Source organism: Quercus robur, chromosome 5 (assembly GCF_932294415.1).
Source record: "Quercus robur chromosome 5, dhQueRobu3.1, whole genome shotgun sequence".
NCBI lineage: Eukaryota > Viridiplantae > Streptophyta > Magnoliopsida > Fagales > Fagaceae > Quercus > Quercus robur.
The window spans coordinates 76551594-76576694 of NC_065538.1; the positions used below are offsets into that span (position 1 = coordinate 76551594).

The 25101-nt window shown below is 32.7% G+C and overlaps 2 protein-coding genes across 5 annotated transcripts; both read right to left on the minus strand.

Annotated features, from left to right (window-relative positions):
- Positions 1–5853: 5853 nt before the first annotated feature.
- Positions 5854–23161, minus strand: LOC126727161 (F-box protein At4g22280-like). Of its 2 annotated transcripts, none has more exons than XM_050432697.1 (4): positions 23038–23161; positions 6767–7775; positions 6490–6645; positions 5854–6396 (listed from the first exon to the last, which is right to left on the minus strand). In XM_050432697.1, the coding sequence occupies exons 2-4, from the start codon at positions 7757–7759 to the stop codon at positions 6151–6153; spliced, it is 1395 nt and encodes a 464-aa protein (XP_050288654.1). In that variant the 5' UTR covers positions 7760–7775; positions 23038–23161; the 3' UTR covers positions 5854–6150. The 2 variants fall into 2 exon arrangements, with proteins under 2 accessions (XP_050288654.1, XP_050288655.1); XM_050432698.1 differs by lacking the exon at positions 23038–23161 and adding an exon at positions 8486–8546.
- LOC126727159 (F-box/LRR-repeat protein At3g58900-like) lies at positions 14370–16915 on the minus strand. 3 transcript variants are annotated; one of them, XM_050432693.1, is made up of 4 exons: positions 16672–16915; positions 15135–16195; positions 14851–15009; positions 14370–14754 (listed from the first exon to the last, which is right to left on the minus strand). In XM_050432693.1, exons 2-4 carry the CDS (start codon positions 16146–16148, stop codon positions 14428–14430), a joined length of 1500 nt encoding a protein of 499 aa, XP_050288650.1. In that variant the 5' UTR covers positions 16149–16195; positions 16672–16915; the 3' UTR covers positions 14370–14427. The 3 variants fall into 3 exon arrangements, with proteins under 3 accessions (XP_050288650.1, XP_050288651.1, XP_050288649.1); XM_050432694.1 differs by having other exon boundaries at positions 14370–14757; positions 15135–16137; positions 16672–16914; XM_050432692.1 differs by having other exon boundaries at positions 14370–14757; positions 16672–16914.
- Positions 23162–25101: the final 1940 nt, after the last annotated feature.

Consider the following 25101-nt stretch of genomic DNA (forward strand, 5'->3'; position numbering starts at 1 on the left):
CATGTCTCTCTCTCAAAAGTACAAAATATTTTATACAAAATTTTAAGTGTGTTCTTATTTTTAAGATGGTGTAGAGATAAAATGAAATTTCCCAAATTTCCTTATTTCTTAACTTTCCTCAGTGATTAATTTAAATTCATAGGCAATTTGGCCATAAATAAAACAGATATATCATATAAGAAAGGGCCATATACTCGGAATCTGTCATGATACAAGCCCACCATAACATCACCTGTCACAAGTCACAAGTAAAATTTTCTCATGAGACTTGGTAGATCAATCAAGTTGGAAAAAGGAAAATTATGCTGTTACAGAAACAGATCACTTGTACTTGCTGCATGAATTTGATTCTCAATTACGGATCTTTTAGCTAAGTTGTTTAAAGAAGATTGGGGATACTTATTCCTAATAGCTGAATGGTTCAATAATTCAAGAACTCTTAACTGCATGGTCTAGCTAGTCATCTGCTTGTATATAGATGGTATATGTCATTGACTAATCTCTGCTTTTCATTGTTTTCAATAGCTATTAAGTTTCAATTTATCATGACCAACGTGAAGGAAGATAAAAATCTCAGCAACGAATGACAAAGTTGCAAAGTCTGCATTAATTGTTAGACAAATTTAAAATTTAGCAGGAGACAAAGGGTTCAAATGGCCAGAATGACTTCTAAGATCGCATACTTGGTAGTAGTGCTGAAATTACTGCAAATGGATTCAATTGGCCAGAAAATCTTATGTTCAGACTTCACACTTTACACTATTGGGAGTCTTCTACATTTAGTTTATCTTAAATTACTGCAAATTTGAGTAATCATGTGTTACATGGGAGTGAAGAGAGAGGGACTATTGATCATCATATAAAGATTAGGATTATGAATTATTGGAACATCCCTGAGCATGAGTATGGTCTTGTTCTTAGCGTGAGTAGAGGGTTTGCTTTTAAATTGCTAGCTGAATCATACCCTTTTTATACAAACAAAAAATTGTTGACAATGTTTGATTACAAGACTTAGTCTGTGAATTGAATGGCTTAGAGTGCTACAGAGATAGGTGCTAAGTGTATAGTGCATTGTTCAAATGGCCAGCATTGAAATTGTTCTCCACTATGTTACAAGCTTAAACAGGACTGGAGAACGGAAAATATGTTATGGGGATATGCTCATGTATTTGAGAGTTAGTGCTTAGTGGTCGATTTTTTGCATGGGTTTAGTTGTTAGTGGGTCTGTGGGTGTACTCGGATAATTTGAGCTTTTTCTGGACAAGCTGCAGCATTTAAAATATTTGAGACAATTAAAAGGAAGCCACAAATAGATGCTAAGGATACTAGTGGCCTTAAATTTGATGATATTCATGGAGATATAGAACTAAGGGATGTGTGTTTCAGTTATCCTGCAAGACTTGAAGTCTGAAGAACAAATATTCAATGGATTTCTCTTTCAATGCCTGGTGGTACAACTGCTGCTTTGGTTGGACAGAGTGGAATTGGGAAATCAACAGTTATCAGTTTGATTGAGAGATATTATGACCCGCAAGCTGGTGAAGTTCTTATTGGCAAGATTAACCTCAGAGAGTTCCAACTAAAATCAGAAAATGGATCAAACAGAAAATTGGCCTCATCAGCGAGGAATCTGTATTGTTACATGTAGCATTTAAGACAATATCGCCTATGGGAAGGACAGTGCAACTACTGAAGAGATAAGAGCTGCTGCTGAGCTTGCCAATGCTGCTAAATTCATAGATAAATTTCCTCAGGTTTAATTGTTCATCTAATCTTTCGTTTAAAATGATTTATTAGTCTGCAATTCCTCTTGGAATTTTATATTTTTTATACATGATTGTATTCTCATGTTTGTATTTACTTTCTCTGTAGAAAGATAAACATATATCTGAATTGAGTTTTACAGAATTTAAAGTATTTCATAATGTGGTTTTGTGTCTGACGTATTGAGGGACTAGACACTATTGTTGGTGAGCATGGAACTCATCTATCTGGGGGCCAAAAGCAGAGATATCATCTAGGTAATCATCACTAATTTGTTTTGAAATGTTGAATTATTTCCTTATCATTGTCTTTTTGTATTCTATATAAACCCTAGCCTATTCGGGCTCTATGTAATGCATCTAAAACTATATCAATAAAGTCTTATTTAACTTATCCTACATATATAGTATTAGAGCAGGTTGATCCAGACCTGTGAATAATCTTTCATAGCTTCAGCATTTACATTTTTGTTACCCCCAAACCTCTCATCTAATGAATGCTATATCTATCCTCCCCAAGTCCAACTACACACACTTTCATCCATTCATGCATTCACAAAATCCATAAATGTAATTTTTTTTAATTGTCTTTTCATTTGAAGATTCTGTCATCAATTCTTTGGGCATTACACTTTGAAGTTGTTCAAGTTTCTCTCTTGTTACAACTTTCTAGAAGACATGTTCCAAAATCCGTATCTACCTTATTCTCTCTCTTTGTTTGAATGCCAGCTGTTGAAATGAAGATGATTACTTATTCTCTCTCCAAAATTCATTTTTATTTCAGATACCAAAGTCCACCAAATCTATAGTGATTACATCCTTAGTTTCTCCAAATACCTGAACTCTTTTAAAGAAGAAAAATAGTTGAAAGAACCATCCACTTTCTAGCATTTCCCCTCCTCTCCATTAGGCCAAAATATATACAGAAGAATAGAGGAGACGGCACAATGCAAAACTACATGTTTTAGCCCAACCCACGTACCATCCATACAAGGAGAGATTTAATCACGGGATATGTCCAAGCACTTAATAGAAACTAGAGCAGCATATTTAAGACATCTCTTACTCCATTTTTGGCCAAGGGCACATAGAAAGCAGTTTAAGCCGCATATTTTAAGTTTGTAACTTGAGTAGATGTTTCAATATCCCAAAAACCAAAATAATGAGAGGAGTTGGGACTTGGATTCACCATAGATCTCCCTATGATAAAAGAAACAAACAATAAAAATCCTATAGTATTACAATTTAATCAGCCTACTGGCAGATCCACATCCAAGCCCTTTCAGGTGCACAGCAACCAATACGTAATATGAATTTTGAGCCTAGACGTTCTTGGGAACGAACATTGCATTACACATCACAAGGATGACACTTGAAGCTCACAAAATATATCTGCATAGCTTGAAGGAGTCAAAGCAACCAACACATCAAATTACTTGAAGAGTTGAAGAAACAGAATCACAATAATTGGCAGGATGACAAAGGCGAAAGGTAAATTATGAAGTTAAAAAATATACCATAGTTTTTGATGTGTCAGTTAGCAACAATATGGAAACTTGAGAGTAGTGATGTGTATTTGATTGAAACCCAAAAAGAAATCTATTGCAAAGCTTATTGACCGTCTGGGGAACAACAGTATCTGTTTATAAATTTCCTTTTGCTTATTTAAGCCCCCCTTGATTTGAAACGGTATTCATCAAAAACAATGAATATCGTTATTGTGACTTAAAACATTATTTATTCTCACACATTATATAGGTCTGCGACTAGTATATAATAAAACTTATCACCAACACCAAGTCACAAAAAGAAATTTGATTAATTATTAAATTTTTTTAACTGTAAATTTCAAGTCTAATACAATTTGCAATGGCACAATAAAGGTTTTTTTTTTTTTTTTTTTAGAATAGAATTTCACCAAATAGGGTTCACTTCATGATGATTGATCTTATTATATGACTAAGACACAAGCCAATTTTTGCAAAATATTTAAAAGCTTCATTTATAGTTTAACTGAGTAATTGCTTGGAAAATAATGGTATACTTTTAGCAAAATATTCACAAAGTCCTAACCTAATAAATGAAAAACTAAACATTAATAATAATAGATTCCTGTCCCAATTTAGCCTCTTAAAAATTACAACATTAAAACCGAATAAAGTACGGAAAAAAAAAAAACAAAAAAAAAAATTAATTTCCAGAACACTAACACAGTCGGTGGAACTCAGTCGGTTTAACTTGCAAACCCAAGCTTGGGGCCCAAGCTATCGCAATCTTATAAATTAATTCTCTCATTACTATGTCTTAATTCGTCCAACATTACTCAGTCGGTGTTGTTCTTCTTCTTCTTTTTCTTCTTGTTGCTGTTCTTCTCTCTTTGTGAAGTGTTCCGATCATCCACCATGACGGATGCACTGTTGAAGTGGGCTGATCAAGAATGGAGTGAAGGAAACCAAAAGAAAGCCTACGAACTCGTAGAGATGGCCATCAAACTGGACCCTTATTTTGGAGGCGTGGCCAAGTACTACACTGCCTTATATATCCACCATGCCGGCGAGTTCAAGAAGAACAGGGTTGGCGGAGTTGATCTCTACGCAGTCCTCGGCTTCACGGCTGCTGATCACCCATCAATCACTCATGACTCCATCAAAGAAAGGTATTGCAAGTTCGCAAAGTTGGTGCATCCCAACGAGTTTCCCTCCCCAATGGCAGATGGCGCTCTCAAACTCATGGACATGGCTTGGGCAAACCTGGGTAACGAGTTTAGCAGAGAAGACTATGATGTTTGTGTTGGTCTGCGTTGTCCAAAGCCAAGGCATTTTGATAAACTAGTTGAGACGTCAATGACTACTGCTGATCAGAGGCCAAAGGTGATTTATGTGAAAAGGTGTGCTCCAGAAGAGGTGTAGAGTCTGTAGACTGAGTAAGGCCAAGAGAGGTTTTGGGGGTATAGCAAGTAAAATAGATAGGATTTTTTTTTTTTTTCGTTGTTTGAAATTTTCCTATTAGTTTTCATCTGTACAAAGAAAAAGATGGAGTGAACGAGTATCTTGTATACATTTATGTAAAGATTCTTTGAATATTCAATGAAATTCTAGATGATTTTAGCAATATTAAAAAATAATAATTTCCATGGTTTTTTTTTATTTTTTATTTTTTATAATTTCCATGGTTTTAATAATACATTAGGGTGTTCAGGTTATTACTTATTAACAGGGATGTGCATCTAATCCACAAGTTGGAATCTTATTAATAGTCCTAACTATATATACAACTTTATTTACTGCTTAGTGGTTGATTTCTTCAATGGGTTTAAATATTAGTGGGTCTGTGGGTGTATATCTATCCTCCCCAAGTCCAACTTCACACTTTCATCCATTTGTTCGTTTCTTTTATTATCCCAACTGGGTGATTGGATTCACAAAATCCATATGGTTTTTTTTTTCTCTTGAAAGATTCAATCATTTCTTTGGGCATACATTTTGAAGTTGTTAAAGTTTCTCTCTTATTCTCTCTCTTTGTTTGAATGCCAATTGTTGAAATAAAGATGATGTGTATGAAGCATTGCATTTTTCTTTCACATACCAAAGTCCAAATCTATAGTGGTCACTGGTCACATCCTTAGTTTCTCCAAATACCTGAACTCTTTTAAAGAAGATTATGGTTGAAAGAACCATCCAATTCCTAGTATTTCACCTTCTCTCCATAGGCCTGTCCTACATGTTTTAAACCAATCCACGTACCATCCATACAGGGAGAGATTTAATCACAAGATATGTCCATGCACTAAATAGAAACTAGAGCAGCATATTTAAGACATATCTTACTCTATTTCTGGCCGAGGGCACATCCAAAGCAGTTTAAGCTGCATATTGAAGTCTGTAACTTGAGTAGATGTTTCAATATCCCAAAAAACCAATATAATGAGAGGAGCTGGAACTTAGATTCACCGTAGATCTCCATAGGATAAAAAGAACCAAACAATAAAAATCCTAGAGTATTAGAATTTATTTTACCTACTGGTAGATCCACATCCAAGCACTTTAGGCGCACAGTAACCATTATGTAATATGAATTTTGAGCCTAGATGTTCATGGGAACATAACATTGCATTACACGTCACAAAGGTGACACTTGATGACCCGAAGCTCTCAAAACATAACTGTATAGCTTGAAGGAGTTAAAGTAACCAACACATTAAATTGCTTGAAGAGTCAAAGAAAGAGAATCACAAAAGGTAAATATGAAGTTAAAAAATATGCCATAATTTTTCATGTTTCAGTTAGCCGCAATATGGAAACTTGAGAGCGGTGATCTGTATTTGATTGAAACCCAAAAAGAAATCTACCGCACAGCTCATTGGCCCTCTGGGGAACTCAGTATCTGTTTATAAATTTCCTTTTGCTTCTTTAAGCCCCCCCTCCTCCCTCTGGATTGCAACATATTCATCACAACCAATGACAATCCTCTCCAAAACTGATGCACTCTCAACAAAAATATTTACTGCATTCATCTCATTTTCATCTCGCGGAAATTCAGAAATTTTGATAGTCTTGAGGTGTGTCGCAAAACATGCAGGCACTGGATCCAATACCCAATCATAATTTTGATCATATGCGGGTAGGCAGACCACCTACATGGTTACCAAACAAAACAAAATTAGCTGCAGTGCCAATTCATAAGTGGTCAGGCACAGTAACAAAAGTTGCAGTTCAAACAAAGTTACCATTTGAAACTCAAGAAAGTCAAGACAAGGAGAGTTCTGGAGTATGGTCTGTACTGCTCCACAAGTAAACAAGGTTTCCAGACTTTCCAAGCTGAGTCTCGTCAATTTGTAAAATACAGGCAGATGGGCAAATAACTCTTCTGCATGATTAAGAACCTATGATAATAGAAAACATCACAAGAAGTTTCAAGAGACCCCCTTAAGAAGTGAATTGATAATAGAAATGGCTGCTACAAAGGGACACATTTATTCATGTGATTAGCAGTTGGGAACATACCTGAACAGTACCATCATATATTGCTAGCTTTTCCACACTACTGAGCCCACTAAGAAGCTTAAATACACGATGAGCATCTTGGTAACAATCAACTTCGTTTCTTTCGAAGGCTTCAATAGATGCATCAACTATTGAGGATGAGTTGTAGAAGCAATAATCATTTATGAGTTCACCATCAAAAGCAAACCATTCCAAACTAGTTCCCAAAATCACAACTAGACAACCATTTGAATCATTCTCATCTGCATCAGCATTCAGGTCATCTTTATCATCATTTTCACCATATTTTTTATTGAATAAGTATCTATCACTTATGAACAACCTTCGAAGCATTGGAGAAGAGATACAAACAGCCTTGACATATTTCCAAATGCAATCAATTATAAATAAGTCCTCCAGGATTGGGCAACCCGTAAAGAGCTGTTGTGTTGAATGATCATCAGAAAATATAACTTTCTCAAGAGTCAATTTCTTCAGACAAGAAAAACTAATACTTGAAGGGAGCTTGAGAGAGTGGAACATGTGAAGTATCAATACTTCTAATGATTCACAAGTAAATAAGCAAGGTGGCAATGCTAACGGTTCTTGAAAGTTTCTAAGATACAGATCTAACACTTGAACCTTATGCTTCACAACAGAACGCATCCAACCATTGATGCAAGATGTATCATATTGCACATTACATGACAAAGAGAATCTTTTTATGTTTGAGGGACCATGAAGTGCAAGCACTCTTTCCACAAATTTCATGAACATCATCCTCCTATCCGGTGCCCCTTCATTAAAATCAATTTTGGGGATGGATGTCCATAGGTATTTCCATCTTTTTGATAATATGCTCGTTCTAACAGCTTCTTTGGTTGAAAGGTATGACAAAATGTGCTGAAGAATTGGGTCTGGTAAATTGTTGATTCCCTTTCTGCTCTTATTAGCATTCTGTTTCTTTCTGAACTTTTTTTTCTTGGCCTTGTCTAAAGGAAAACTTACATCCATAATATTGATGATTCTCCTACGACACATAACCCATTGTCAAATAAGTCTCTAGCTATCATAACAGCACCTTTTGGCTTTTGACATTCTGCAAAGAGTTCTAGAGAAAAAAAAGCCTCTGGGTATGCTATCAAAGTATGCATTCGCAAAATAATTTTCAGGAACTTTTTGTGAAAATACCGTAAAGGATTTACAACAACCAATCCTTATTCCCAAAAGCCAAGAGCCTTGTAGCCCAATGGCATCGCCTGCTCTCCTTTATGGGTTCTAAGTCCCTTTCCTCCATTGTTATAATGATCAAATCATCAAAAATAAATAAAATTACTCCCAAAATTTTGGGGTAGGCTATAGATGTATAATGAATTATTTTCCACCATTCTATTCTAAATCCAATCCTCTAACACATTGAAGCTTTTATTAAAAGAATAATAATTATAATAACAAATGGAAAACTAATATTGGAAATTTTCAACATTCTAAATCCAACCCAACCTTTGTTTTTCATTTCTAATATTTTCTGTGCTTCTCTTTTCTCAGAACAGATGGAAGAAAAGCTAAAGCAAACCTAAAATACTAATACCCATAAAAGTTTTCAAGCCCCAAACTTTCTAAGCAAAGTGAGAAAATTTCACTCAACATTACCATCAAAACTAAGTTCAGAGACCCACGAAGCAATTCTTATTCATTTGCGGACAACAAATACAATAAAATAAAAATAGAAGAACTGACCTGAAAGCACTCTTATTTATGGTCTGAATGTTAACCCATTCCCTGAAAGAAAAAAATGAGTCACAAAGGGCCCGTTTGGTACATGTGTTTAAAAACTGAAAATTGTTGTTTAAAAACTTTTGTGGAAATACGTGTGGGTGAAAAAGTGTATGAAAATACGTGAAACGTTGTTTAAAAACTGAAAATTGTTGTTTAGAAACACTCACCAAACACCCCCAAAATGTTGGTTTTGGACTGGGTTTTCACTTTTCACTCTACCCAAGTTGGAGTATCTTTCACAGACCTCTGCGGTACTGGTATGCTTTGAAGTATGGGAGCAAATATACATGAAAATTTTCATATATATATTTTATCAAACCTTTTTTTTTTTTTTTTTTGCTCAAACATGGTTTAGTGAAATTTACCCGATTTATTAATACTTAATAGCATTCTAATCTCAAAATTTTATGGTATTTTTTATTTTTATTTTTTGAGAAACAAATTTTATGGTATTTTAGTTTAAGAAATTACTTTATTTATTTTATATTATATACTTAAAAATTAAAATAATCCAGCTTAGATTATCTATTTTACACTACATTTCATTAAAATATAAATTTTTTTTATTTATTTTCTTTCTTTCTTCATACAAAATACATAAAATAAATAGTGTTAATGCAAATATACACAATACAATGTAATAATCATATATTTTTGCACAACTTTACATTGCTTAATACAAGTGAATTTTGGGTGTAATTAGCTAAAATACAGTATATTTTTTTTTAATATACAAGCACTTACACGAGAATACTCTAATATGGTATCGAGATTGATATATCATTACTAGAACATTATAAGGCAACTATGAATTGTTCTTTTAAATTGTTTTGAAACACAAAAAGGTGTTATGGTATTAAATAAATAAAAAATAAAGGTGTTACAAGTTCAGTGCATTTTAGGTAGTGTGCCCACACATGCATACAACGGGTTTTTCCACACACACAAATATATATATATATATATATATATATATATAAGTTGGTATTTTGTTTCAAGTTACGACATCAACCACATTGTTACTACTAAATATATATATATATATATATATATATATATATATAAGTTGGTATTTTGTTTCAAGTTACGACATCAACCACATTGTTACTACTAAATTTAACAAAACTGTTGGTTAGTCCAACATGGAAATCAGATTGTTATTTAGTCATCATTCGCATAGGAATAGGATGCTCCAAGCCTACGTTTTGGCCCTTTTAAGATGTGAAAAATGGATAAAATTATCGGGTTTATTTCGTGGAATTCATATAGTTTCACCACAATGTTAGATTTTTTTTTTTTTTTTTGAATCCAAACTTCCATCACTTTAATGCCCCCGCATATGTTATAAGTTCACGTTACTGAACTCAGCATATTGTCTAAATTGGGAAATTGGTTTTTATGGAGTTCATGCAATCATTTGATAGAGAAAAACAAATATCATCTACTATGAATAAAATGATAAATTTATATGAATTGAATAGTTTATGTACACTTACATGATTATTTAAATTTAAGGTACATTGCTAAGAGTCTTCTGATTGAACTAGCATATTATAGTGTTTCCTAAAGAGATGTCCAGGATTTAAATCACCCTCCCCTATTGTAACTATCGAATTATCCAATAATAATAATAAGGAATGTCCTTATTTAATAAAATTTCATAAAACTAAATTTTAGTTCACATCCTTAATATTTGAGGTAATTTTTATTTGCTCCTTAGTTTTAAAATTTAGATTCATACCCCTAAAATAATTTACCAATTAAAACTACCCCTACTGTCCATGTGCGTTGATGACTAATCTCCACCCCACCCCATTTTCCTTACCTCTCTCTTTTCACACCAACCAAACAACTAAAAATCTCATTTTCCTCTCCCATTTTCATCCTCTATTTTCCATTCTTTCCCTTTTCACCCAAGAAGGTGAATATTTTTTTTTATCTAAATTGTGTATTTTTTTTTTTCTCATAACAAAATTAGAACATTCTACCAAAAGAAAAAATAAGGGAAAATGGGAAATTAGATATAAAAAGATATTTTAAAAAGTGTTAAATATTTTGTTTATGGACAAAGTTTGGAGCCTTGAGCTCCAACCTCCATAAGAAGATGACAATTGTCCTTATCATAAACAATGCACATGACTATTTAACCCAACCAACCAAGAGAGTCATATGTATTGTGCATAACATGACTTATATCATTTTCCTATTGGTGGTCAAAACTCAAGGCTTCAACATGTTTAAAGAAATATAAAAATATATATAGTTATAGTTATAGTTATAGTTATTTATTTATTCATTTATTGACATGGACAAAATAACATAATATTTAAGAAATAGCTTACCAAAAGATATGGATACGAGGGGCTTCTTCCAAACGTTCACTAATGTTAGGAGTACGGATCAAAACATTAATACTTTAGGGAATAAAATCAAAATTACTTTAAATTTAATGACGTAATCTACAATGTCACCATTTCCTAATTAATATTGTTGTTTTTGGATAAGTACAATAAGATTTCAACCTAATTAATATTACTCTTTAGTGAATGCAAACTCTAACAATTTTTTTTTTTTTTTTTTTTTGGGGAAAGTTTACTCAAATATAGATTTTCTTTTTTAAAAAAAATTATCCATAATTGATTAAAAGTAATGATTAATTAATTTTCTTTAAAAAAAAAATCCATAATTAATTAAAAGTAATGATTAATTAATTTCATCACATTTAAGATTATAATTACATTTTTTTCAAAAAAAATTAACAATCTAACATGATTTTATACTAACTAATAAGCAACTTAACAAAACCTTTCAATTCTTAAACTAATATTTTTTTTATGAGAATTTCTTAAACTAATATGATATTGAATTAAAACTTTCTAAGAGTGATATCATAACTAAAATTATGTGTTTAAGACATTAAATATATAATACACTTTTACTTTGTTAGCCAGCACTAAATCATGATCAACAAAGTACTCTTAAGAAAGAGATACATTAGGGTGAGGCTAGATAATCTTTGAGCTTGGAAAATATTTTAAAGCTTTAAGACACGAAAGATTAGGCCTTCAAAAAAATCTACCCATGCACTATGGGTCAGCTTAATATTTTTTCATTTTTATAAATAGCGTAATAAATACCAACTAACTTGTTTCTATTTTTAAACATAATTTAAATGGGTTAGTAATACATTCATTAAGAATATTTGTTTAATATAACTCTTAATCAAAAACATCATAAATATAAACATAAACATGAAAATAAATATGTTTTATTTGAACCCACAAATATATGTTATTGTTTATTCAAATAGAAGCATAGGAAAATATGGAAACTTCAATGTCATCATTTGAATTTTATAAAGCATAGGCTACAAGCTCATCTGCTCATATCATGTGGCTCCTAAATTAGTGGACCACTTTATGATACTATCAAGAATCACACTGAAAGATCACTTATTAGCATTTATATAACGCATAGGTGTAAAAAAAGGCAAATGGTCATAAGTTCAATATTAATAATGATCATAGATTTAAGGTTGTTAGCTTTAATGTCCCTTGAAATTGGATCTAAAACTTCACTCTAGATTTCCTTACAAATTATTTGGGTTTTCTCCTTATGATATTTATTATTTTGGTTCTCGAAATCAAACCGCCAGGGATATCAATAGAATAAGTATATACCATACAGTTGCAATAACAATAGAGTCCAAATGATCCAGAGTCTAAACAACATACCTACAAAATTAAAATCCCACAGTAATTGTCAAAAAAAGAAAAAATACAACAGTAATAAAATTGGTTTAGCTTATTCATAGACGTACCCTTTATAACATGAACGTTAAATTTTGCAAGGAGAATCGTGTCATTGTATCAACAGATTATCCCCTCGCTTATCTTAAAGAGAGCTGCTTGAAGGAAGTACAGTTCAATTGAGATACTACAGTTTGAGATGGCAACCCCAGCAATTGATGAGTTCCTAGTTATTCTGCTTATAATGATTATGAAGTCATTCAGTTGTAGTGTCTTGGTAAGGCTGAAGTAATCATTGAGGAATAGTCCAGGGTGTATAATTTTATATTGTAATCTAAATAAAATATTACATTTCATAATGTCATTTAATTTTAGTTAAATAATTATATTTTACTTTGTATGTTTATTGTCATTCCTTGCTTATAATCATGTTATTTGGCCTATTTTTACATATACCCTTAAAAAATAACTCTTGCATAACAGTGCCCCAACTTTTATTTGTTTGGTTAAACAAAGAAAGTCAAAGCGAAACCAAAATATAGGATAAACCAAGGAAGTCAATTTCATACCAAAGACTATTTCAATTTTGTTAGTGGAAGAAAGAATTTCAATATCAATTAATACCGATTTATCATTTTGGGGTCACTGCTATTTATATACTTCCAAACATATGTATATGTTTTTAATTATGTATTTATTTATTTTTAATTATGTTAATAGGGGTGAACTTTATAAATGTAGAATCCACCTCTATGTAAGAGAATGATTACATATAAAGCTAGACAAACCATATACCATCTCCTATTTAAGTGGGCATGATATAAAAAAATTTAAAAAAAAAAAAAACACAATATGATAACAGAAATGGAACTTTGCAAGACTACATGTTTTTAACCACATTCAATCCACACATAGAGAAATTTAATCGCATGATATGTCCATGCACCCAATAGAAATTAGAACATCATGTATAAGAAAAATCTTACTCCATTTCTAGCCATGGACACACCGAAAGAAGTTTAGGCTACATGTTATAACTTGAGTAGTTGTTTCAAAATCCCAAAAACCAGAAGAATGAAAAGGTCTAGACTTGGTATTCACTATATATTTTCCTAGGGTAAAAAGAACTAAAAAATAAATATTTTGTATATATAGGTATATACAAACTTGGTTGTAATATATGTAAGTAAGTTTACTTTGAAAAATAAAAGTGACAAACAAGTTTTGAAAATTAAGGTTTTTTTGTGAGTCACTTGAGTGAGCCTTATGTGGTTTATTGTTGACAAAATACTGGTTAACCAAGAAATCACTTTTTATGGTGCCGATCGGTGAGTAAATAAGCTTGCGTGAGCAAAGTCGAGCAAGGAAAGTTATTGAAACCTAGTTTGGTCAAGCATCATTAAAGCGTGCTTCAGAAGCGCTTAAGGCATGCTTAAGCTAACCCTAGGTAGAAAGTTATTTTTTAAAGTTTGTAGGAGACGAGTTTTTCTTGTCTCAAGTCGCTAGCAAAGGCCTTAAAATGATTGTTGAGGCTTGAACCAACCAGGTTGACTCTCCAACTATGCCTTTTGAAGGACCATGCCCCCATTGTTTATAAATAATACTTCCAAACTATTTTTTTTACCAAACTTTTCCACCAATTACAAATAAATTCACAAAAGTTCTTTTAGGTTGCTACTTATAGTATTCTTGGCTTAGTTGTATCCTATGGACAAATTTGCAATAACCCTTTAGTGGCACTAAAAGCGGGGGCAAATATTTTCTAAGGGCAACGTTGATTTGTGCCTTTAAGCCATTTGTCCAATGTTTGTTTCATTGTTAACCATTTGAGTTCCAACACTCAAGTGCTAGCTAGCATTTATTCCACCTTTTGGTAGATCCACATCCAAGCACTTTTTAAGCTCTACTACAACCATGTAATATGAATTTTGAGCCTAGATGTTCATTGGAATGAACGTCGCATTGCGGGTCACAAGGGTGACAGTGACACCTGAAGATCTCAAAACATATACTGTACAGCATAACCTAGTTAGAGCAACCTACACATCAAATTGCTTACTTGAGTCAAAGAAAGAACCACAAAATTTGGTAAGATTACATAGGCAAAAGGTTAATAAAGAAGTTTAAAAATACGGCATAATTTTAATGCGTCAGTTAGCCACTATAACGTGGAGCCTTAGAAATACCCAAAAGGAAATGTACTGTACAGCTCCTTGACCCTCTGGGGAACAGCAGTATCTGTTCAAAAATTTCCTTTTGCTTCTTCTTTAAGTCCCCATGGGAATCGAAATAAAATTCATCACAGATAATGACAATCCTCTTCAAAACTGACGCACTTCCAAGTAAAATCTTTACTGCATGCATCTCTTTTTCATCTCCACAAAAGCCAAAAATTTCGATAGTCTCGAGGTTTGTCACGAAACATGAAGGCACTGGGTTCATTATCAAATCATGATTTCCACAATATGTGGGTAGGCAGACCTGCTACATGGTTACCAAACAACACAAAATTAGCTGCAATGTTGATTCAATAGTGGTCAGGCATTATGATACAAGTTGCAGTTCAAATAACGCTACCGTCCCAAAACTAAGATAGTTAAGACATGGAGAGTTCCGGATTATGGTCAGCAGTGCCTCAAGATCAAATTCTATTGGAAACCCACTTTCGAAATTGAGATGGGTCAATTTATAAAATACAGGCTGATGGGCAAATAACTCTTTTGCATAACTGAGAACCTATGATAACAGAAAACATCACAACCAAAAAGTTTCTGGTGAGCCTCATAATAAGCGAACAGATAAAAGGAATGGCTGCTACAAAGGGATACATTCATTCATGTAATGAGCAGTTGGAAACATACCTCAAGAGCACCAACATCTAGTGTCAGCTTTTCCACATTACCAAGCCCGCTAAGAAGCTTAAATACACGATGAGCATCTAGGAAATCATATTCTGCGTCTCTTTTGAAGAATTGAATAGACGCATCTACTATTGAGGATGGGTTGTAGAAGCAATAATCATTTATGAGTTGACCATCAAAAGAAAAGGATTTCAAACTAGTTCCAAAAATCACAACTTGACAACCATTGAAATCATTCTGATCATCTGCCTCAGCATTCAGGTCATCTTTATCATCATTTTCATCATCTAATAGGTATTTATCAGTTATGAAAAACCTTTGAAGCATAGGAGAAGAGATACAAACAGCCTTGACATTTTTCCAAATGCAGTCAATTATAGATAAGTCCTCCAGGATTGGGCAACCCGTAAAGAGCTGTTGTGTTGAATGATCATCGGAAAATATAACTTTCTCAAGAGCCAAAAACTTGAGACGAGAAAAACTAATGCTTGAAGGGAGCTTGAGAGAGTGGAACATGTGAAGTGTCAATACTTCTAATGATTCACAAGTAAATAAGCATGGTGGCAATGCTAACAATTCCTGAAAGTTACGAAGATACAGCTTTAACACTTGAACCTTATGCATCACGACAGAACAAATCCACGCGTTAATGTGAGATGTATCATATTGCACATTACATGACAGAGAGAATTTTTTTATATCTGAAGGATCATGAAGCGCAAGCACTCTTTCCACAATTTTCATGAACATCATCCTCCTATCCAGTGCCCCTTCATTAAAATCAAGTTTGGGGATGGATGTCCATAGGTATTTCCATCTTTTTGATAATATGCTTGTTCTAACAGCTTCTTTGGTTGAAAGGTATGACAAAATGTGCTGAATAATTGGGTCAGGTAAATCGTCAATTCGCTTTCTTCTCTTCTTAGCATTCTGTTTCTTTCTGAACTTTCGGTTCTTGCCACTGTTTAATGGAAAGCTTACATCCATAATTTTGCAGATTTTCCTACACCACATAACCGTCTGATTTGTCTTTAAATTTCACAGCAGCAACTTTTGACAGTCTGAAAAGAGTTTTAAAGTAGAATAGGCTGCTGGATATGCCATAAAAATATAGATTCCTCAAACAATTTTTAGAGACTCCTTGTAAATCCCTCTAAATCACAATGAAAAATTTTAAAATGGGAAAAACTAGCATTGGAAAATTTTCAACATTCTTCATCCTACCCAACTTTATTTATTTATTTATCTTCTTCCCTCTGCTTCTCTTTTCCCACAACAAATGGATGAAAAGAAAAAGCAAACCTCAATTCTCATTTCTCACGCCCAACGCATTTACAGATTATCATGAATACCCACAAAGGTTTTCAACACCTAAACTTTCTAAGCAAAGTGAGAGAACAAATCCTTCAAAATAGCTCAATAAAAGCCACCATTACCATCAAAACTAAGCTCAAAGCCACAAATTTTAGCAATTTTTATTCATTTGATGCCAAAAAAAAAAAGCATTATAAAATGAAATTATAGCATAGAAACTGACCTGAAAGAGCACTCTTATTCCTCGTCTGAATGTAACCCAATTCCTGAAAGTTCAAAGAAAGTTCGAAATCACGATTCTTGGTTTGGGATTTCACTTTTTTAGTGGCACCCAAGTTATGGAGTAATCTTCCACAGAGCTCTGTTTGGAAACTCAATTCCATAAAAATCAGAACTTTATTTCCTGTAGAGCTTTGAAGTGTGGGAACAAATATACAAGAAAGCCATTTGTTTTCCCGCATTTTTAATTTTTAGGGCTATTCTACTGAGTTCTGACTTATCATTTTTTATTCTTTGAATTTTTTTGAATCGGAAATCAGAAAAGGCCTATAGGAACAGGGTTATGCGACGTTATCTCACAAAGGATCCGTTTGTTTAAAGGCTTGTAAAAATAGCATGATAGAAAATTGTGAGGGGATGAAAAATTGAGATAATAAAAAATATTTTTATTTTCCTCATTTTTCTTTGATTAGAAGTGGAAAAATTGAGGGATAGAAAAATGAGTTTATATAAATTTATCCTTATTAAAAAAATGATGCCCAATTAAAACTCAAAAATTGATAAACAACCAAAAAAATCAACCACCTAAATTTATTAAAAAATAAAATTCATGTCCATAAAAAAATCACATCTAAACAAAAAAAAGAGAGGCAGGCAACGCCTGCCTAGTAAATCAATAGTAAAAAGAAGAAAAAAAAGAGGCAAGCAACGCCTACTCTGCAAATAAAAAAAAGTGTGAAGAAAAGCAACTTGGGTGAAGGCACAATTGTACTAGAGTCTGTTTGGATACTGCTTATTTTGTTAAAAATTGAAAACTGAAAACAATAAAAAAATAATTAAAAAGTTACTGTTCACTCTGCGATTACTGTTCATATGCCTTGGTGCACTGTTCATGGGACATGAACAGTGCACCAGGCTCTGGTCCAAAAAAAAATCTGAAAACGCAAAAAACGCCAGACGCAGGGAGTATCCAAACGCATACTTAGGCATTTTCGTCTATAAATAATGTCCAATTTCTCTCCATTTTGGAGAGAAAACTTTTTAGTGGGTTAGGGGAGAAAACACGTGAATTCCACCATTTATTTTCCTTCCTCCCCACCCCACCAAACACACTCCAAAAAAGTTTTTCTTCACATTTTCTCTCCAAAGTTTTCCATTTACCCTATTTCACCTCCAAACAAATATACCCTAGAACTACATAATTTTTTATATACTAGCCTTTGAGCACGCACTCACGCGTGTGCTCAGAGGCTCTTTTATTATTTTGGGAAAAAATTAATAATTTACATCAATTATAATTTGGAATTACTACATTTTCCAATCACAAAAATACTTAGGTGTGTGATGAAAAATTATTTCACCTGCTAACGCATAATACTCATTACACCTCTAGGTTTTTTTGTAATTAGAAAATGTAATAATTCCAAATTATAATGAATGCAAATTATTAATGTGGGGCCCGACAACAAATGGGCCAGATCCACCTGTTCACAGGAAGGCTTAAGGCCCAAGCCAAAGAAGATAGTAGTCCAAACCCAATAACGCAAAGCATCAATGGGCCAGAGAAGCCGCCGAGGAGGGTACAGCCCTCGGCTGGCCCAGAACTACACTAAGGAAAGGGGCAAAAGTGGCATAGGGATAATCTTGTAAGAAGTCTAAAATATCTAGAAAAGGCTGCCCATACTACCTGCCCTAGACAGAGCTTTGCCTCTCACAGAGTCGTGTTTCTTTAGCCTACTCAACCACTCCCCAACAACTCGGGTCTAAAACTGATGGGACAAGGATCAGTCTTGAAAGGGTCGACCCTACACGTGGACGAAGGAAATTGAATGCGTGCGAGTATAAAAGAAAAAATATGTAACCTAAAGAGGGGTCTCCTCCAGTCCCACGGAGAGGAAAAAGGGCTCCAGAGGCAAATATACTGGGACCATGCATAAATATCTTAACAAAACCATAGCCGGGTAAACACGACTTAGCTTTTCGATCCCACTCTCTACAAATGATATTGTATGGGCCCATTTACGTGTGAACCCAACTCAAACAGCGGTTTAACGCAAATCGTGTCCCTACAATTAACTTTTTCCTAAAAAAATAGTAGAGCTTCTGAGCACACACTCACACTCGTGCTCAAAGGCTAGTATTCCGTAATATCATCACCATCAAAATAGATTGTAGTGAAGAATCAAAGTAAATGGGATTAAAAGAAAAGAAGGAAAGGGAAATAAATATGGAGTGGAGAAATCGAAGAATGGAGGAAATATAGAAATATCGGGTTGGGATCCGAATGTAACGAAACAAAAAGGGAAAGTATAAAACAAGGAGCTAGCTCCTAGTTTTAGGGTCCATTTGGTTTCAGGAATGGAAATGTGAGAGAATAGAAAATAAAAATAAGATAAAAAAGTGAGAGGATAGAAAATATTTTAGTTTTCCTTCTTGGTGTTTGGTTTAGGGTATGTTTGGTTGGAAGGATGGAAAAGTGGGAGGATAGAAAATGCAGAGAGGATAGAAAAGTGGAAGAATAGAAAAAATTTTAGTTTTCCTCATTTGTGTTTGGTTGGGAGGGTGGAAAAGTGGATGAATGAAAACTTTTTTGTTTTGTTGAAAATAAAGTTTGTATAAATTGACCATTATATCCCTATTAAATAAAATAAAAGGTAACACATTATACTTTTTTTTAAAAGGCTTTTGTTAACGGGGTTGTTTAGCACCCGTTAAAATTGATTTTTTTTATTAATAAAGTATTGTTGCTCTTCAGGAGTAGAAAAAAACTAGGTAAAGTAGCAATTAAAGTGTCAGTGGAGCATAAAAAATCGCAAATTTTACAACATGACCGAAATACCCTTTTAAATTTCTTCCCTCTTCCTTTCCTTTATCAACATTTTCAACTTGGTTTTGTACTCTCTTTTTTTCCCAGATCTACAAAACATCCACTCAAATGCCCCAAATTTCAAACCCAAGCCAAATTGTCAAAGCTTTTTCACGTCTCAAATTGAACCCAATCACCAAAACAACCTAGATACAACCAAAAACAGAGGAAGAAAAAAGTAGAAATAAAGGCAAAGAGAAAAATGGGAGGCCAACGGTCACTAGTGGTGGTGGTGGCGCAGGTGAGCACCACTACTAGAAACAGTGGTGGAGCTCAAGGGTTTGGCCATGGCTGAGACGAGAGAAAGAATCCAAGATAGCAGAGAGAGGGAGTGAAACGGATCTGGTTGTGGAGGGTTACAAATTTGGTGGTTGTGGTGGTGGTGGTGTTTTTGTTTCTTGGATTCAAACATGAGAAAGTCTGAAAAAGAAAGGAGTGAGACAAGAAGAAGAAGAAAGAGAAAAGAGCAGTTTTAGACGTAGCAGAGACTAAAGAGAGAAAATTGAGAAGAGTTAAAAGAAGAAGAAGGGTATTTTTGTCTTATAATTAGCAAATTTAACTTTTTAAAAACGTTTTTCTTTCCTCAGTAAAAATACCTCCACATATAATTTATTTATTATTAATTTCCTTCTTAACGGGTGCTGCAACAGGACCCTTTAGAAAAATTATGTATAGATAGACACTAATTAAAGTATTAAAAAAAAAGCATAACAAAATGTTTTCAAAAAAAAAAAAGAGAACAAAAAAAACCAACCAAAATTAATGAGAAAATAAACATATGAGCACAAAAAAAAAAAAAAAAAAAAAAAAAAAAAAAAAACCCTACACATCCAGAAAAAGTCAAAGAAAGGAAAAGAAGCTAAGTTCAGACAAAAGAAAAGAAGAAAAAAATAATAAAAAATGAAAACCATCACTTCAATATCAAAAAAAAAAAAATCAAGGAAAAAAAAAAAGTCAACACGTCAGTAACAAAGGAAGAAAAAATGAAAGGAAAAAATAAAAAGCGAAGACATTGGAGACTTGAAGGTGAATTTAAGGGTATTTTTGGAAGCTCATTTTATGAGTTTCTTTCTCTCAGTTTTCTCTCCATTTTGAAGAGAAAGCTTTTTGGTGGGACAGGAGAGAAAACACCCGAACCCTACCATTTATTTTCTTTCCTTCCCACCCAACTAAACATACTCTAAAAAAGTTTTTCTTTCTATTTTCTCTCCAAAGTTTTTCATTCTCCCTATTTCACCTCCAAACAAACACACCATTAAGGTGAAAAAATGAAAGAATAAAAAGTGCAGTTTGTATAGATTTACTTTTATGTCCCTACTAAATTATAATAAAAAAGGGATGAACTCAAAAAAAAAAAAAAAAGAATAAAACGAATGAAATATGAAGGAAAAAAAAAAAAAAAAAAAAAAAAAACCAAAACAAAACAAAAACCAAAGTAGGAAATGAAATATATTATAAAATATAAAATAAAAAGTAACGGTTGAACAGAAAATGACAAAAAAAAAAAAAAAAAAAAAACCAAAGACAAAACCCAGTTTGCTTAAAAAAAAAATTAAAAAAAAAAAAAAAAAAAAAAAAAAGGGAGAAAACAAAACCCAGGTAACGTTGAGGAACAGTTGGGATTTGGGTATTTATATAGACACGGACCCATCACGGCGTTTTCTATTTCTCGTTTGAGCTTGTTGAACAAAAAATTTAAAAAATAACGGTAAATCCTGTGTGTCCGTTAGCGGGAAACCGTTGAGAGAGAGTGAGGACTGTGAGAGTACTTAAGTTGATCAACAAATGATCTTTTTTTTTTTTTTTTTTTTTGAGAAAAAATAACAAATGGTCTTAAGCAGGGGAGGACAGTAAGGGTCCACATGTCTAGGCAACGTAAAATTACTAAGACGCTGGACTAAAGGTGCCGTTTATTTTGTTGAAAATTGAAAATAATAAAAAAATATATTTTGGTTATTGTTCATTAATAAAATCACTGTTCATTTGCCTAATACTTGTTTTTGGTGAAACTCAGGGCTCTTTTATAATTTGTGACAGTTTCAGTGTTTAAACAATATTATACGTATTTTTACACACTTTTTTATTCACACGTATTTTCAAAAAATACAAATAACGTTACTCGAACAATATTACCGAACAACTTAATATTGTATATTTGGCGTGCGTTTGGATTGAGATTATAAATGAAAATTATTTCACTATTCAGCTTAAATTTGCTATTATTCGTAGGCTCTACTGTACTTTTGGCACTATTCATGAATTTCACTGTACTATTTCAACTAATTTTTACCTTTATCTACCGTACCTTCAATAATCATTTTTCAATTTTAGTAAAATAAGCGGTATTCAAATAGACCTTAATGTTATAAATTAGAAATTATTTATTTGTTTATTTATTTAAATAAATTTAGTTTGTTTTGAATTAAAATATTTTTATTTTTCACAAAAATATGACTTTCTCCAGAGTCAATCTCTTCAGACAAGAAAAGCTAATACTTGAAGGGAGCTTGAGAGAGTGGAACATGTGAAGTATCAATACTTCTAATGATTCACTTGTAAATAAGCAAGGCATTAATATGCTTGTTCTAACAGCTTCTTTGTTTGAAAGGTAAGACAAAGTGTGCTGAAGAATTGGGTCTAGTAAATTGTTGATTCCCTTTCTGCTCTTATTAGCATTCTGTTTCTTTCTGAACTTTTTTCTCTTGGCCTTGTCTAAGGGAAAACTTACATCCATAATATTGATGATTCTCCTACAACACATAATCCATTGTCAAATTAGTCTCTAGCCATCATAACAGCACCTTTTGGCTTTTGACATTCTGCAAAGAGTTCTGGAGAAAGAATACGCCTCTGGTTATGCTTTCAAAGTATACATCCGTAAAATAATTTTCAGGAACTTTTTGTGAAAATACCATAAATGATCACAACAACCAATCCTTATTCCCAAAAACCAAGAGCCTCTTAGCCCAATGACATTGCCTGCTCTCCTTTATGGGTTCAAAGTCCCTCTCCTCCATTAGTATAATGATCAAAAAATCAAAAAATAAAAAATAAAATTACTCCCAAAAATTTGGGGTAGGCTATAGATGTATAAAGAATTATTCTCCACCATTCTATTCTAAATCCAATCCTCTAACACATAGAAGCTTTTATTAAAAGAATAATAATAATAAATGGAGAACTAATATTGGGGAATTTTCAACATTCTAAATCCAACCCAACTTTTGTTTTTCATTTCTAATATTTTCTGTGCTTCTCTTTTCTCAGAACAGATGGAAGAAAAGCTAAATAAAACCTAAAATACTAATCCCTCACCCCCAAGCATTTACCGATTATCCTGAATACCCATAAAAGTTTTCAAGCCCCAAACTTTCTAAGCAAAGTGAGAAAATTTCACTCAACATTACCATCAAAACTAAGTTCAGAGACCCACATAGCAATTCTTATTCATTTGCGGACAACAAATACAATTTTTTTTTTTAAAAAAAAAAAAAAGGAACTGACCTGAAAGCACTCTTATTTATGGTCTGAAATGTTAACCCATTCCCTGAAAGAACAAAATGAGTCACAAAATGTTGGTTTTGGACTGGGTTTTCACTTTTCACTCGTACCCAAGTTGGAGTATCTTTCAAAGGTATGCCAACTCCAAGTATGGGAGCAAAAATATATGAAATTTATTAATAGCATTCTAATCTGCAAAAATTTATGGTATTTTAGTTTAGGAAATTACTTTTTTTATTCTATGTACTTACAAATCAAAATAACTCAGTTTAGATTATTTATTTTACATTATTATTTTATTAAAATTTCTTTTTTTTCTTTTTTTTTTTTCTTTCTTCACACAAGATATGTAAATATATATATATATATAAATAAAATAAATACAAAGTAAACAATGTCAGTATAAATTTACATGATATATTGTAGTAATCACGTATTTTTACACAATTTTGCATTACTTGATATAGTTGAATTTTGAGCCTGATTGGCTAAAAAGCCTAAAATGATACTTTTTCTATTATACAGGCATTTATGAGAGTGCTCTGATATAATAACGAGATTGATATATCATTACTAGAACATTATAAAGGCAACTGTGAATCTTTCTTTTAAATTGTTTTGAAACACAAAAGGGTGTTTCAAGTTGAATGCATTCTAGGTAGTGTGTCCACACATGTATATAACAAGTTTTTCCACACACAAAAAATAAATAAGTAGGTATTTTGTTTCAAGTTACGATATCAACTATTGGGCTTTGTGGAGCCTAGTTATATTTGATCCGGTTAACGACCCAATCCAACCAGAAATAATGTTGCGTGGTTTTTAATAGGAGATTTTATGAGGCTTAGGCCCAAGCCAGGAAAATTTTTTGACCCTTTTTGTAGCCCATTGTGAATCCTATGTGCAAGATATAGAAAACGTTGTTTTGGTGATTGAGGTTTTTTGTTGTTGGTTTTTGAGAGAGAGAAAAATTGTACTACTGCTCTTTGTATTTTTCCCTGATAATAGTGAAATCCCTGCAATTTCGTGGACGTAGGCAAATTGCCGAACCATATAAATATTGTCTTGTGCATGTGATTTTTTTTTCTTTGACGTGTATTTTTTCTCCATTTTTGTTTCTCACAGGTAGGGAATTTCGTGTTAATACTCTACAATCAACCACATTGTCACCACAAAGTTTAGCTTTCCTTCACAACAAGAATGACACGACAGTCAAACAACTTCGTTTGTTATTTACGAGTTGGAAGCTTACTTGGATTTTTAGTTGATTTAACAAATTTTAAATTGGATTACCTAAGTCACATTGTGAAAATTGCAACTTAATAAATTGCAGGTAATATGATCTCCATTATAGCACCTCCACAAACTAGATAATTAGGCAACCTGTGAATTATATTGCGGATAAATTATTTTAGGGGTATGAACCTAAATTTTAAAACTAAGGAGCAAATCAAAATTACCTCAAATATTAAGGATGTGAACTAAAATTTAGTTTTATGAAATTTTATTAAATAAGGACATACCTTATTATTATTATTATTATTATTGGATAATTCGATGGTTACAATAGGTGAGGGAGATTTAAATCCTAAACGTCTCTTTAAAAAATACTAAAATATGGCCGTTCAGTCATAAGACTCTTAGCAATGTACCTTAAATTTAGATAATCATGTAAGTGTAAATAAACTATTCAGTTCATATAAATTTATCATTTTATTCATAGTAGATGATATTTGCTTTTCTCTATCAAATGATTGCATGAACTCCATAAAAACCAATTTCCCAATTTAGACAATATGCTGAGTTCAGTAACGTGAACTTAAAACATATGCAGGGGCATTAAAGTGATGGAAGTTTGGATTAAAAATAAATAAATAAATAAATAAACAATCTAACATTGTGGTGAAACTATATATGAATTCCACGAAATAAACCCGATAATTTTATCCATTTTTCACATCTTAAAAGGGCCAAAACGTAGGCTTGGAGCATCCTATTCCTATGCGAATGATGACTAATACAAATAACAATCTAATTTCCATGTTGGACTAACCAACAGTTTTGTTA